The 12,998-nt window shown below is 45.1% G+C and overlaps 1 protein-coding gene across 7 annotated transcripts in view; it reads right to left on the reverse strand.

Annotated features, from left to right (window-relative positions):
• Positions 1 to 12,998, reverse strand: part of Kcc (solute carrier family 12 member kcc) — a 100,549-nt gene that overhangs the window by 29,709 nt on the left and 57,842 nt on the right. Inside the window, exon 1 of one of the 7 annotated variants that reach the window (XM_072012497.1) lies at positions 414 to 1,969. The exons of the other annotated variants lie outside the window; for them this stretch is intronic. Coding sequence (XP_071868598.1) covers positions 414 to 483 — 70 coding nt within the window. The 5' untranslated portion in view covers positions 484 to 1,969. Of the gene's footprint in view, positions 1 to 413; positions 1,970 to 12,998 lie in introns of those variants that run through there. 7 annotated transcript variants of the gene reach the window in all.

Below are 12,998 nucleotides of genomic sequence, written 5' to 3' on the forward strand. Positions count from 1 at the left end.
GAACGAGCGAGAATTTTTCATCGGTTCGCGGAAATCGTTCTTTTAAAGAGATAGTTCAGCTTTGAAACGTGAAACATTTGAAACGAGTATTTATTACGGTCGTCGATATATCATCAAATAGATAAATAAATATCGACAAAAGTAATATTCTTCAAGTATTCGAAGCATATTGAAATACTTCGATGGTATTTAGTACACGTGACATTAATGCTAACGTAGTTGAAGGATGAATCCCAGAGCGAATCACGGGGGAGAAACTATCTGCCATACGAGTCGTGCCAAGCAGGGTATAAATGATCCGTGTCCCTTGTCAATTACAAATCGAGAAAACCAGACTTACATCGTACTACGAGGAAACTAGGTGATTTTAAAGTTTACTGGAAATAGTTTAGCGAAAGTGGATACAAGCATACCGGCTTCCATGCGAGCTAGCGAGCCATCGGGCACAGTTTTGCCCTGGGACTTCGGCGTACCCTCGCTCATGCTTTTGCCGCGTCTTTGATCCTTCGAAGCTGAGTTAACGTAAACCGCCTCTTGCAATCGCCACTTAGACGTCTTCTCGTCTCCTTGTTTACGACCTAGAACCCGCCTTCTCTTGGAATCCTTCGATCGTACTTTGTTCAACGACGCTCCGTCTCCTTTCGCGCGACTGTCCTCTTCTCCCTTGTTCGGGCTTTTTAGGTAGGTAACTAGATATTTGGCACTTTGAATCGTTTCTCCTCGAACTCTCCACTAGTCACTTTAGTCGACGAATTCTTGCGAACCCTCTGGAGAACGGGTCGGACCACTTTCGAAATATCTGACTTCTTCTCGAAAGAGTAATTTTATTTGGAGGAAAACGACGGAATGCACGAGCCGGGGTCGACGAGGTCGGGAGGAGTGACGGGTACACGCACGCCGAGCCCGGACGAGTCTCGCGGAGGGTGTGTTGTCTCAACGCTTCAGCCTCATCTTCCGCATCCCTCCTTCCGTAGCACACGGGCTTGGGTTACGCTTGTCGTGTCGCGGTGTCACAAGGTCACGGGATCAGCGACGGGATCGGCTGGTCTAGATCGAAAGAGAGGAGCCGCACGCACGCAGCCAGTGCCGGCTGGTCGCTCGGTCGCGCACGCTCCTCTAATTAAACCACGTCGGAACGACGATCCCCGGAAGTGCGCGTCTGTGTTCGGGAGGATCGATCGTTCCGATTGCCACGGAAGCGCATCGACAGGTACACCACGAAACCGGGTGAATTTCTCTCTGTCTTTCTCTTTCTTCCTCTTGCTTTCTTTCTTTCTTTCCTTCTCCTTCTCCGTCGGTCTTCGATAGAAACGTTTTTCTCGGTTGGTCAAATCGTGGAATACGGTTTTTCAAAAATATCCAGCGAGTAAAAGCTCGAGGGATGCTCTCGCGGTGGCTAACGGGAGAGAATTACGACGCAACGAAGACGAAGAGGGAATGGACGAGCAGCTAACTGTAGGTCACCACCCCTGGACGCTCGTCTTCCCCGTGGCTTAGATGCTGCGGAGTGCTGGAGCACCTTCGCCACCCTCTACCCTGTTCCCCCTCTCTCCGTGTCTCTTCGCGACTCACTCGCGCTCCACCGCTCCCTCTATCTCTCCTTTTCTGTTCCACCCACTGACGGCGCTCCGGTCGTCGTCAGTCGGTCGGTCGGTCGGTCGGTCGGTCGATCTGTCGATCCGTCGTTGTGTCTGGTTCCGCTGTCAGCCACCGCGGCTGGATTCGTCTCGGGCGTGGAACGCGACCGAACTCTCGCTTCCGCCGATAGACGCGCACGACCACACGACCCACTACACGACCATTACGCGACCCACGGACCACACCATCGACAAGACTACGACGACAACGAGGGTAGGTTTCCCTCGCGGAAAACGGGAAAACGTCGACTGAGACGCGGTTGAAGAGAGGACGTGGCCCGAGAGGGTTTACTCCAACGAACACTCCCGGCTTTTCCAGGCCTCCTCCTCTCCTCACCTCCTCGCTGCGCACGCTCCATCCGACTCCCTGTTCCTGCTTCCCCTCTCGTTTCCCTACCCTTTACCCTCCACCGTTTCGCTCATCCCTCTCGCCCTCTCCTATCCTCTTCCTCGCTCTTCCTACCTCCGCTTCTCCTACCTCTCTCGTCCACCCTTTCGATCTTCTCCTTTTATCTCGTGACTCTCTTCCCTCTTGGTTCGCCACCCTCCGCTACCCCTCCGTTTCTTCTTTCCCAACCGACCCTCTATGTATATTCAATCCCTTGCCCTCCCTCGCGTTGGCATCTTCTCTCACCCTGCGTAGCGTCTACGCTTCTCTCAGCGTTTGTTAGTTCGCTCGCACTCGCGCGAGCCAGCCGCGACGCGACGCGTCCCGGGCGTTCTCAGCTTTTCCACCCTCGAAGCGCGCACGCGCGGCTGCAACCCCGGGGATGTCCTCCTTTCTCTCGCTGCGGGACTTTCTTTCTGTCTTTTTCGCTCCTGCAGCTTCGAAAGATAGAACGAGATCGAACGAACGTTGGACAAAGAGGCGAGGTAAGAGGGTGGTTGCATCCCCTTTTTCCTTCCGCCTTCTTCCTCTTTCCGTTGATCCTGTTTTTTCTCCTCGCTATTTCGACCTTTTCGCCTTTCAATCAGTTTATTGTTTTTTTTTTCTTCTTCGAAACTCCATGTTCAGATGCGAGTGCAACATCTTTGTTGCGTGTTGATTGTTTCTTCCCTTTCCTCCTTCTTCTTGTTCCTACAGCGTTTCTTTCGTGTTGCTTCTTTCTTTATTTTATCTTTAAAAAACTTCTTCGTACTTTCAATTCGCTTACTTTTCCCAGTCCGCGACTGCATATTTCACTGTTATTCTCCCGGTGTTCCCGATTGACGTCTCGATGTTTCAACTTTCACACGTGCGTTGTTTGTCCCAGCCATAGACCCGACGTGTCCCTTTGACTTTTATTTTACTTACCGCGTATGTAGTTGCGTGGGACTTGATTTTCCGGTCGCGAAACTCACCTACTGGTTTTACCTTATTTTCTCTCCAGGCACCGCGTTTCTCCCATCCACCGTGCGTCTCTCTCCTCCTCTCTGTATTTGTTTTACGCATTTTGTCATTCCCGTTTCTTCTTCCCGTTACGCGTCGAATCTTCCTAATTTTACTATCGAATATCTCGTTACCCTTTCCATCACCGTTTTTCTCTTCTTTCTTTTCCATATACGCGTAAGTTCTTCTCTGCTTTCTTACGAGCGCTTCTTAACTTTCCATCTCCCTGTCTAATCCCTCTTCGCTTCGATCGACTTCTTTTTTCCATTTATTCCATATCTTCAGTTTGCCCGCTGCCTGCTAAAAAGTTTTCCATCTTTTCGTTTCGCTATGTACATATACCTTCGAAGCTCGTGCGAAGCTCTTGCGCCAGCCTGCAGGAATATTCCGGTTCGATTCACCGACGTCGTTGAATATTTTAACCGTTGATCAATTTCGACTGTTCCGCAAAAAAGAAACCACCTACGCCACAGCGAATTCTTGCTGAAATTTCTACAGACCGTTATTCGTCCTCCGATTGTTGCTTTTTCGGTTCAGTTTTTATTTTCTTTTCTTTTGTTTCTTTACGAGTGTGCAAAGTTACAGGTTTTTTGACGAATGAACGATCGTAGACGATATACGGAAGCTGTTACAGAGAAAATGACGCGCGAAAGGTTGGATATAGTTCTTGTCACTGCTAGTTTTCGAGCTTCCACTTCCCCTACAACCGTTTGTCTTCCGTTTATCCTTTTTTGTCGCACTTTGGCTCCTCTTCTTGTTCATTCGTCAAACGCCAGACCGTTTTGTCGGTTGACACGAAATCGGGCAGCGCGACTTGTCTCGCGTAATTTCGGCGAAACAATCGGAATCGCTGGATGCCAGCTCGAAAGCAGCGAGAATTTCTCTTTAAGCGGAATTTTCGTTCAGAACGGAAAATTGCCACGGTTGCTCTTCTTTTACTTTATTAATATCGTTCTTCGTACGAATTGCCTTTGTTCTTTTAGCTTTATTCGTTTATTCCTTTCTTCGATTATTTAATACTACTTGATTTATTTGATACTAACGGTCCTCGTTCCAGTATTACAATATAGAGAATTACGTCGAATGTTAGTTACTTTCGGATCAAATGTCTACGGTCGTGAGTAGAACGAAGAAACGGGCCAAGAAAGAAAGTCAGCAATTCCATTTCCATGTAACGAGGAAGGTAAATTTGTGACTTTGAGAATGTAATACGACGAGTGTAGAAAGAAAGCTGTTCGTTTCTAAAATTATCTTCGTTATTACCGATGTTCTATTTTAAATATTTCGAATGTTTTTCACCTCAAGTTCCAAGAAAAGAAATCCAAAGTTGTCTCGTTAAAATAAGCACGTCACACTGGTTTCTCGTCTTATCGTTCTTCCAGCACGACGAAATGGTCGGTGTTATCGCGTCTCGTGTTCGAGATTTTCTAGGTAAACGAGGATCGTTGTGGAACGCGCGAGGGGAATCGAACGCGAGCGAGCAGCGCGCAAAATTCCGCGCGATTTCTCCTGTTACAACACCATTTGAGCGACGCGGCTTAATGCGGCTCCAGGGGGAAAAAACTGCGCGTTATTTCCTACATAAAGCGCGATATTTATATCACGAAGCGTGTATGCGCGAACCAAAGCCGACAGCTTAAGCTCCGTATGAAACGACGTTCGATCGAACGTTCGTTCTCGTTTAACTCTCGTCGAAAATATGCTAGAAATTTAGTATTTCGATTGGGTTTCCCTTTTAACTGCTTCTATATTTATTTCTCCCCTTTCTCTCTTTTTATCCATACTCGCGAATTTATATTTTGCTTTCAATTTCAAAACCTCGAAACAAAGACAGTGACAGTCGAATAGTTCGTATATTTAATTTCTTTAATTGCTTAAATTAACTGTATATTTAAATAGAGATTAAATATCGGTAGTTGTGGCCATTAAAGTTGTCGTGAGACGATATCCGCCATTAATTTAATTGTTACTCTTAAAAACGATGATTTATATTACAAGGCTGAAGATTCATCTTTCGTATCTCGAACTACAATTTCTCGCGAAATCACGACACCGATCGTTTCCCTTTTTCTTCAACCCACCGCTCTCCGCCAGCAAAAAGGATTGGCGTTTCAATTCGCCGGAAATTCGACAAATTCCGGCCGTTTTTTCACGCGCTAACGACACCGGACAGATTTATTCAGCCCGCACTGCAACTCGTTTCCGCATAAAAGTTTTTCCACCTTGGCCTGCTGAACCATCTCTCAGATAGTCTCGCAAATTTTTTCCCTCAACGACGCTTCCTCGACGCTCGGTCGCGACATTTTTTACGGAAATCATAACGATCTGTATGAATCGAGACTTCCTTAACACTAGCCTTACCAGGCCTGCTCGAACGACCGGTTTCAATATTTAATATAAAATTGTACGTTCATTGTTATTTATCTCTATTCATGCAACTTTAAAATTCATATATTATCTGATTAATCAGTTTCTCGATTTTTGTTAATTTAAGAATTTACATAAAGTTAGACGAACAGAAGAAATGACAACGAATGTACAGTTTTAAATTAAATTTTGAAACTGGTCATTTGACCGGGCCTGGTAAGATTAGCGTTGACCCGATTGCAATTAAAAGTGGGAATGGGAAATACCTTCGTTCAGCGTGAAATACTCTCTTTTTTTTTCTTCTTTTCTAGGAAAAGATATATCCGAAATTTTGTAAAGTTATGGAATTGTCAAAGGAGGAATTTTAGTCCCGCCATGAGAATTGGATATTGGAAAGATCGAACTGGTTTCCAGGGGTTGCTGAAAACTCGAGTCTTTCTCGAAGATCGTTCGTGGCACGACCACAGCCAAGTTTCCACGATCCTCTGTCCCACGTTTTCGATCCACGTTACCGAAATTCGAATAGCTAAATCCTTTTCCGCGGCCGAAGGAATTATTTCTCGATTCAACGAACGCACACAGCGAGACGAATCGTCTCTTTCATTGTGTTTCTGAAATTGGATCGTGAAAAATAGGGTTTCCTCGATACTCTGGCCATTTTGAAATGCTGCCAACGCGATCGTATCGGGCTAACAGGCAATAACGACGGGCGAGCGATGATCGTAAACGATGCAAAAAGCAGAGGATAATAAACCCTCGATCGTGGTTCGTTCGTTCCACTTGATAACTTACCTCGCACCCTGCTTGCCAGTCGTTTCACGATAGAAACTTTCGGCAAAGCTCGGTCAACAGCACGGTTTACAGTCGGTGAACTTTGCTTTAACTCAACTGGATTCGTTGAAAAATCATCGAACTTAGCTCGCTTCGTCTCCAAGTTATCGCACCTATCTCCTCGATCGAGAAACTGTGACGAAAATTAAAACTGTCGCGAGAGAAACGCTTGCTTGGTGCGGTGAACCAAAAATTTACGCGGTTTGCGTGCGCAAGAAGTTTCGCGTTTGGCAGAAAGTCAAAAGTATCGCGAGCAACGTTCTCTCGTTCGATGGTTTATTCGGATAAACTCGCGTAAGTACAATGCGTCGCGAATCAAATGGAATGGCCCTGGGCCAATAATTAATTCAGGCTCGTGCAACGATCGTTTAATCTGTAACGCAATCTCGCGTCGTGTCGTCTCGCCAATTTTCCAAAGCAATCTCTCCGTTCAAACAAAGGCCTGTAAGTGGATCGAAATCATTCTCTATCCTCGATTCATTTCGTTCGTTTTATATTTTATTTTTATTTCTCCTTCGTAACAAATCGAACGTATGTGTGAAAAATATATCGTCGACGACGAATACGATGAAAATATTTGACGATATTCTTCTTCTTCGTCGCGTATAAATCATAAAGAGATATTCGAAGTATAAAAGGCAGAGAATAAACGAGAATTCGTCAGCTGACTATACTATAATCCATATATTATGGAAAGCAGCGGTACGTACAATGGCAGCGACGTTAATCCGACTGGAAGGGAGAAACGACGGTAATTAAGGCGTATCACCGGGCTGCATGGGTAGTGCAATCAAATGGCGCAGCCAAATCCCTCGGAAAATTGATAATAAATGGAGAACCGAGATCATTGTGAAGCATGGATCCGCGTGAAATTGTACAGCTTCGCCAATGTAAACGTCGAACACGATGCTAGCCTTCTGTGCTAGTAGTTTGCACTGATTAACTTCGTCAAGTTGTTCTCCCGGAGGGTCTTCAACTTGCAACAGCGGTTTAGCTCCGCTACTAATACAATCGCTAATCTTTAAACGATCCGTACGCGATACTACAAGCGTAATTGGATAAATTTATTGCTCCGCATACAGAAAACATTCAAGAAAGGGATACATTGTTTCCAATCGAAAATATTTTATTAAGAATGAAAGATTCTGTTTCTTTTGAAATCACGCGCGAACTTTTCTTTCTACCAAGAACGTAAGTAACGAAATAATCGTTTCCACAAACAGTAAAACAATTCTCCAAGCGTAAGATATGAAAAACTAATTCTCCGTCGACGAGTGAAACGAACCTATGCAAAATATCCTGTTTAAGGAGTCCAGCGTTTCCAATCGAAAATATTTTATTAAGAATGAAAGATTTTGTTTCTTTTGAAATCACGCGCGAACTGTTTTTTCTACCAAGAACGTAAGTAACGAAATAATTGTTTCCACAAACAGTAAAATAATTCTCCAAGCGTAAGATATTAAAAACTAATTCTCCGTTGATGAGAACTTATGCAAAATATTCTGTTTAAGGAGTCCAGCGTTTCGACTTAAAAGCGTAGCCAAGGACAAAATCGTCCTAGGAAATTACATAAATTTCCTTCTCATTCCCGAGCCGTACAATTTTTTCCAAAAGCTAGGAAACAACAGAGAATGGCGGAGCAACCGGTTCGCGATTCGGTTAATTGCGTTCAGGCTGTTTCGACGGGAGTTAATAGCAAAACGGCGAACGTACAAAGGAACGGCAGGATCAGTTGCGTTCGCCTCTTTCGTGGAGCAATTAGATTCAATTACAGGATCGCTCGACCGTAATTAGAACGATCCCGTGCTTTTCTGCTCACCGCCGTTGCGTTTATCTCCGCAAGTTCCGCGAATCGACGCCGCGTCGGGACGCTCGGCGCCTCGCCAGACAAATTGCGATAGGAGCTTCGACGAACCCGGTCGTGCAAACTTGCTTTTTCAATTTTCTTCGTTTTTTCTTCCCCCTTCCTTCCTTTCTTTTTAACGTCTGCCCTTCTTTTCTAACAAAATACAAACGTAGGCGTTGGAACAGAAGAGAAAACGAATTCGAAAAGGTCAAACGTGCAACAGTGTCGGATAGCAACAAATTGGTGTATCGCTGAATCTTCGCTCGCTTTCTCGGCGAATCATTTTAATTTTAATTGCACGAACACTCGTCACGCTGGCTTTTTCGTTGCGCGATCGCCTTTGACGAAGCTTAGCCTTGTCCCCTTTGTGCTCCGTGTTGAATTCGCTGCGGGGTATACCGGCCAACAGAGTTTTAAATATCTTCAAGTAATTTCGCTAGACTAAGTACCTCTTTACAGCTTCGATAATTATAATCAACCTCCTTTCCTTGCGTATGCAGCGTAGATGGTCTACTCAAACGTCTGTCCATCTGGAAACACGTTTAAGCGCGTCTGTTCATCGTCAATTCTTAACGTACTACCATTAACCACTTCCAACAATCGGTTACTTGTTTGCGTCAAATATTTTTATGTCGCGTACGTCTTCGTGGTAATTGAAAATCATCGCGACAGAATACGAACCTCTCGTCACCCCGTTGGCGCGAGAAGAAATAATCTTCGACTTTCCGCATCATCAAGATTCTTCCAAATGCCCTGAACAATCTACCGCTGTCCCGTAATTAATCAGCCCTTCAACTACGTTCCGAAAAAGACATCGATCCCTCTGGAAACGCGAAACCTGGCAACGACGTCCCTCGATTCTGCGTTCGGTTGCACCTTCCTGCCTGAGGAAATTTCGTTCCTTCGTTCACGGAAAGTCGATGTGACAGAATGCAGAAGCTGGACGCTTTTAAATTCGATTAGAAAACAAGCCAACAAGCTTTGACTCGGCCGAGCCTACGGATTGACGCAACTTACTCCTCGGGAGAGGCAGGAAAAAAATACCCGGCGCGGCGAGGGTGTGCCGCGAGGTAGGAGAGGGCTGAAAGTAGGCCAGTGGGTGATCGGTCCACCCTGAGTCTCTCCACGCTTGCGTAACGTAACGTTTCCCGGCTTTTACGTCATCGTACAGTCCAATGACGTCACTGCCGACCACCACGCACCACCTCACCAACCCTGGTCCACCGGAAACACGGGGTTGGAGCATGGCGCCACGAGTCGAGCGATGCCTGCTTTTGCTCCCGGAGGAGCCAACCTACCGTCCAACGGTTCCCCACAGAATTCTTATGCGAGAAATTGAAAAATGAGCGCGACGGGAGTGGCAAGTTTTTTCGCACGAGGAACGCCGACACGACGACAGGATGACGAAAATGAATCGTCGTTCGCTCTTACGGTTTTTCGAGTGTACTTTACATCCTGGATTCTTCGAGGCGCGATCGATAGTTTTTGATTGGGACAGGTCGTGGTTTTAATTCGCGAATAGATCCTTTCGTCGTTCGTACAAAATTTCTACAAAATATTTTGACACTTGGGGAAGCTCGTCGATGTTTTCCGAGCTTCCGGTTATGTTTGGTTAAAATTCGTAATTTAAAATACCTAGCGATATAGGTACGTACGTAATTACAAGCAGAAGGTTGACACGATCTTTAAGAATCTTCCTCTTTAAAATTCTCGCATTTTGTTCGGATTTTTCTTCGTACTTATGCAAAGAGTGAAAAGAGGAGAGGCTGGTGTTAAAATGCGAGGGTCCGCTGTGCGAAAGGAATTCGCGAGAGCCATTAGACGGAACATGGAATCGTGGACGTGGTATTACAGAGGGAAAATACAGCGATACGTGTACGTTCGATGTCCGCTTGCAAATAACGTGGACGCAGCTCGTACAGCGTCCCTTTGTTCGCTGCTTCCGCGCGCGTGTTCATCGAGGTCGGAAAGTTTATTTTACTTCTGCAGTGATCTTCGTTTTTCACTGCTATTCACTTTGCTCTTACGTATTATTATTGCAAAATCTTCTATGTAGTTGAAAGGTCTTCCATCTCTGAACGTAATTTAGCTTATTAAACGCGGGTAATTCATCGTCCCTTTAATTTTACGGTAAACTTTCTCCCAAGACGGTGAAACGGTCTTCCTGTTCGATGAAACCAGACCAAAATCGTGAAGACGTAAAAATTTGAAAACCAGGATAGCAAGGTTAACGACGATAACTATCGCACAATTCCTAGACGCGATACATCTGCTTTATACATAGTCCCTACGGCGTATTAACACTACGGCGCAAATTACTATAACTGGCGTCTTATTAAAAATCTGGCTGAACGATATAATCTGTGGTACAATTTCCAGCCTATAATTTGCCATTCAGAACGCGACCTTGCACTCCAAATGACGTTCTACGTGTAGCTTAGTCATCGTAATCATCCTTCGTGCGAGCAAGACATTTAAAGTACGGAACGTTATGGTTTCAGGGAATATGTGTGACGCGATAAATCCAATCCTAGGGGTTCCGAGATTTCTCGAGATTTTAAGATACGCGAAGGGGAAGATGTAAGTCCGTAGGCATTCGAAAAATTCTCTAAAACTCGGGAGCAACGCCCGAAGGTGGCGGTTAGCAAGCAACCCTCATCTTCGCGTATTCAAGCTCCATTAAGCCTGACACCAGAAGCTCCGTTGCCCCGGGCTATGGACCCGGGATAAGAACCCCCTCGAATTCCTCTTATCTGGGTCAAAGATATGTGCCCTGTCGCCTGTATATATGTATATCTATATACACGTACGGTGTGCATCCTGCACGATAAACATCGTTCACACGGATCATCCGTGCAGACTTTTCATGCCGGTCCATTCGTTTCCGATAATGCGCTGACCGAGCCACTTGCAGAAGCGTCAACCGATTCGCGAGAGACGATATACGCCAACGATTAACCGTTTGCTTTTTTCACTTGTCGCTTTGCTGCAATTTAGTCATTTACCATTGTACTTTGAGTTCATTGAAAGTAAATTTGCGAGGTACGATGATTTCTTGGTGTAAGCTTGCGGATTCTCAATTGTTTCTAGTTCAATGGGTTTTCTAGTTGAATTGCGCGTAGGGTAGAACCTGGATTCTCGAGTTTCAATGACTCGTCGGTCTCACCTCGCAGGTTTCCAATTTCTTTTTATCCCGACGTAGTCTCGTTTTATCCTCGCGTAGTCTCTGATCCGAGCATTTCGAATTTTCGTTTCGTTTGATCGTAACGCTCGTACAGTCGAGTCCTTTAAAATCTGAACTTGCAACGTTTACGTTTACTTTATTTCGACCACTTTCTGCCTACAGCTCACGGATTGTTTAATTTCCTTCTGATTATTTGCGCATTCAGATCCTAACATCTCTAGTATCCGAGCTTGCGCCATTTTATCATCTTACAGACCTCTCGAAATTTGTCGTTTATTTTGCCTGCAAAGTCCAGAAATTTCTTGGCTCGAGTTTCAGCTTCGTTTTCGCTACGACGCGAAACAAGCTCCTAGCTCGCCTATCCAAATTCTTTTTCAGGATATTAAGTACGAAACAAGGAACGGTTCTCGAATAAATAGTCGCGACTCGACACGAGTCCAACCTGCTTCTGGGAAATTTCCGGTCTGTCAGTACGGAAATTCAGTGCGGTGCACTCGCTCATCGATGTTTTCCGCTCGAGCAAATAAACTCGGCCGATTTTCGCGTTTCCTCTCGTTCGCCGACGCCGCTACGCCCACAATTTCAAGCGTAAAGTTTAATTTCGTAAACAGTTTCGTCTCGCGACCCATTAACCCGAAGCGTGCTAATGTATGGTAAATATTTAATAGCAGCTGAAACCGGTAAATAATTTCACGACAACGAGGTTCGATAGTTGTTGTTTGGCCGCAGTCACCGACGGGGCGGACATCGTTTTCCTCTTTCCACTCTGTTTGTCTCTGGCATTTCTGTTATTTGCACGTTACTCCAAGATATCGTCAATCGATCTGTATTTTTCGATCGCGCGCTACGATGCAAAGACGAGAAAATAGACGCAGGCTGTTAGGATGGATGTGTATACTATCTTTATATAATTTAATTATATAATTTAATTAATAACCTTTGCCGTTAGAATTCGTTCACGTCCGGAAATTTTATTGAAACAATGCAGAACTTTGGTGATTCTAATTCGATTTTAATTCTACAGGGACTGTAGACCAATAGCAAGACGAAACTGGAGCAAATTGGAAAGCTATGGAATCGAGTTTGCGATATTCTTCTGCAATTTCCGACAGCCGAAGGTAGCTTCGAAATTAGAATAAGAATTTATCCTTACAGAGCTAATTTAATCGACCGAGTTGTCGCGAGCTGGCCTGTCTTCCAACAAAGTTTCTTCCAGAGATCGTCCCTTAAAGCAGTCGCCGGACTCGCGAGAGTTTCGAACTGACCTTTCGCCACGACGTAATTATAACGTTGGTTCGGTCGTTAGAATGCGATTACACGACGATCGAAGGGAATTTCGTCGGTTGAAAGCCGGTTATAAACGCGCTTTCGGAAAATGTGAGTCCATTGTGATGCAACGTTCAACCGTCGAATCGAATTTGCATGAAGTTTTCAAAGCTACGCTAGCTGAAACGCGATTCGTATTCCTCGGTTCGGTGGACGAGGAATTAATTCAACGCGGCAGATGCTTCAAGAATAGATCCAACATAGCGATTCTTCCAAGTTAAACGTCGTTCGAGTCGCGGCTTGCGTTGCAAATACAAAGAGGATGGAGGCAGCTTAAATCGCTTCGGATTGAAATCGCGAGTCTTCGAGTTACCAACAGTTCGAATAATCTTGATGTTTATGTTCTGAAATTTCGGTTTACTTCTATAGAAAAGTCATATTCTCGTCTTGGAAGATGCTGTACTTTCGAAGCGTGTCTGACAGAGGAACTGCAAGTGT

Source organism: Bombus fervidus, chromosome 11, assembly GCF_041682495.2.
Source record: "Bombus fervidus isolate BK054 chromosome 11, iyBomFerv1, whole genome shotgun sequence".
Taxonomy (NCBI): domain Eukaryota; kingdom Metazoa; phylum Arthropoda; class Insecta; order Hymenoptera; family Apidae; genus Bombus; species Bombus fervidus.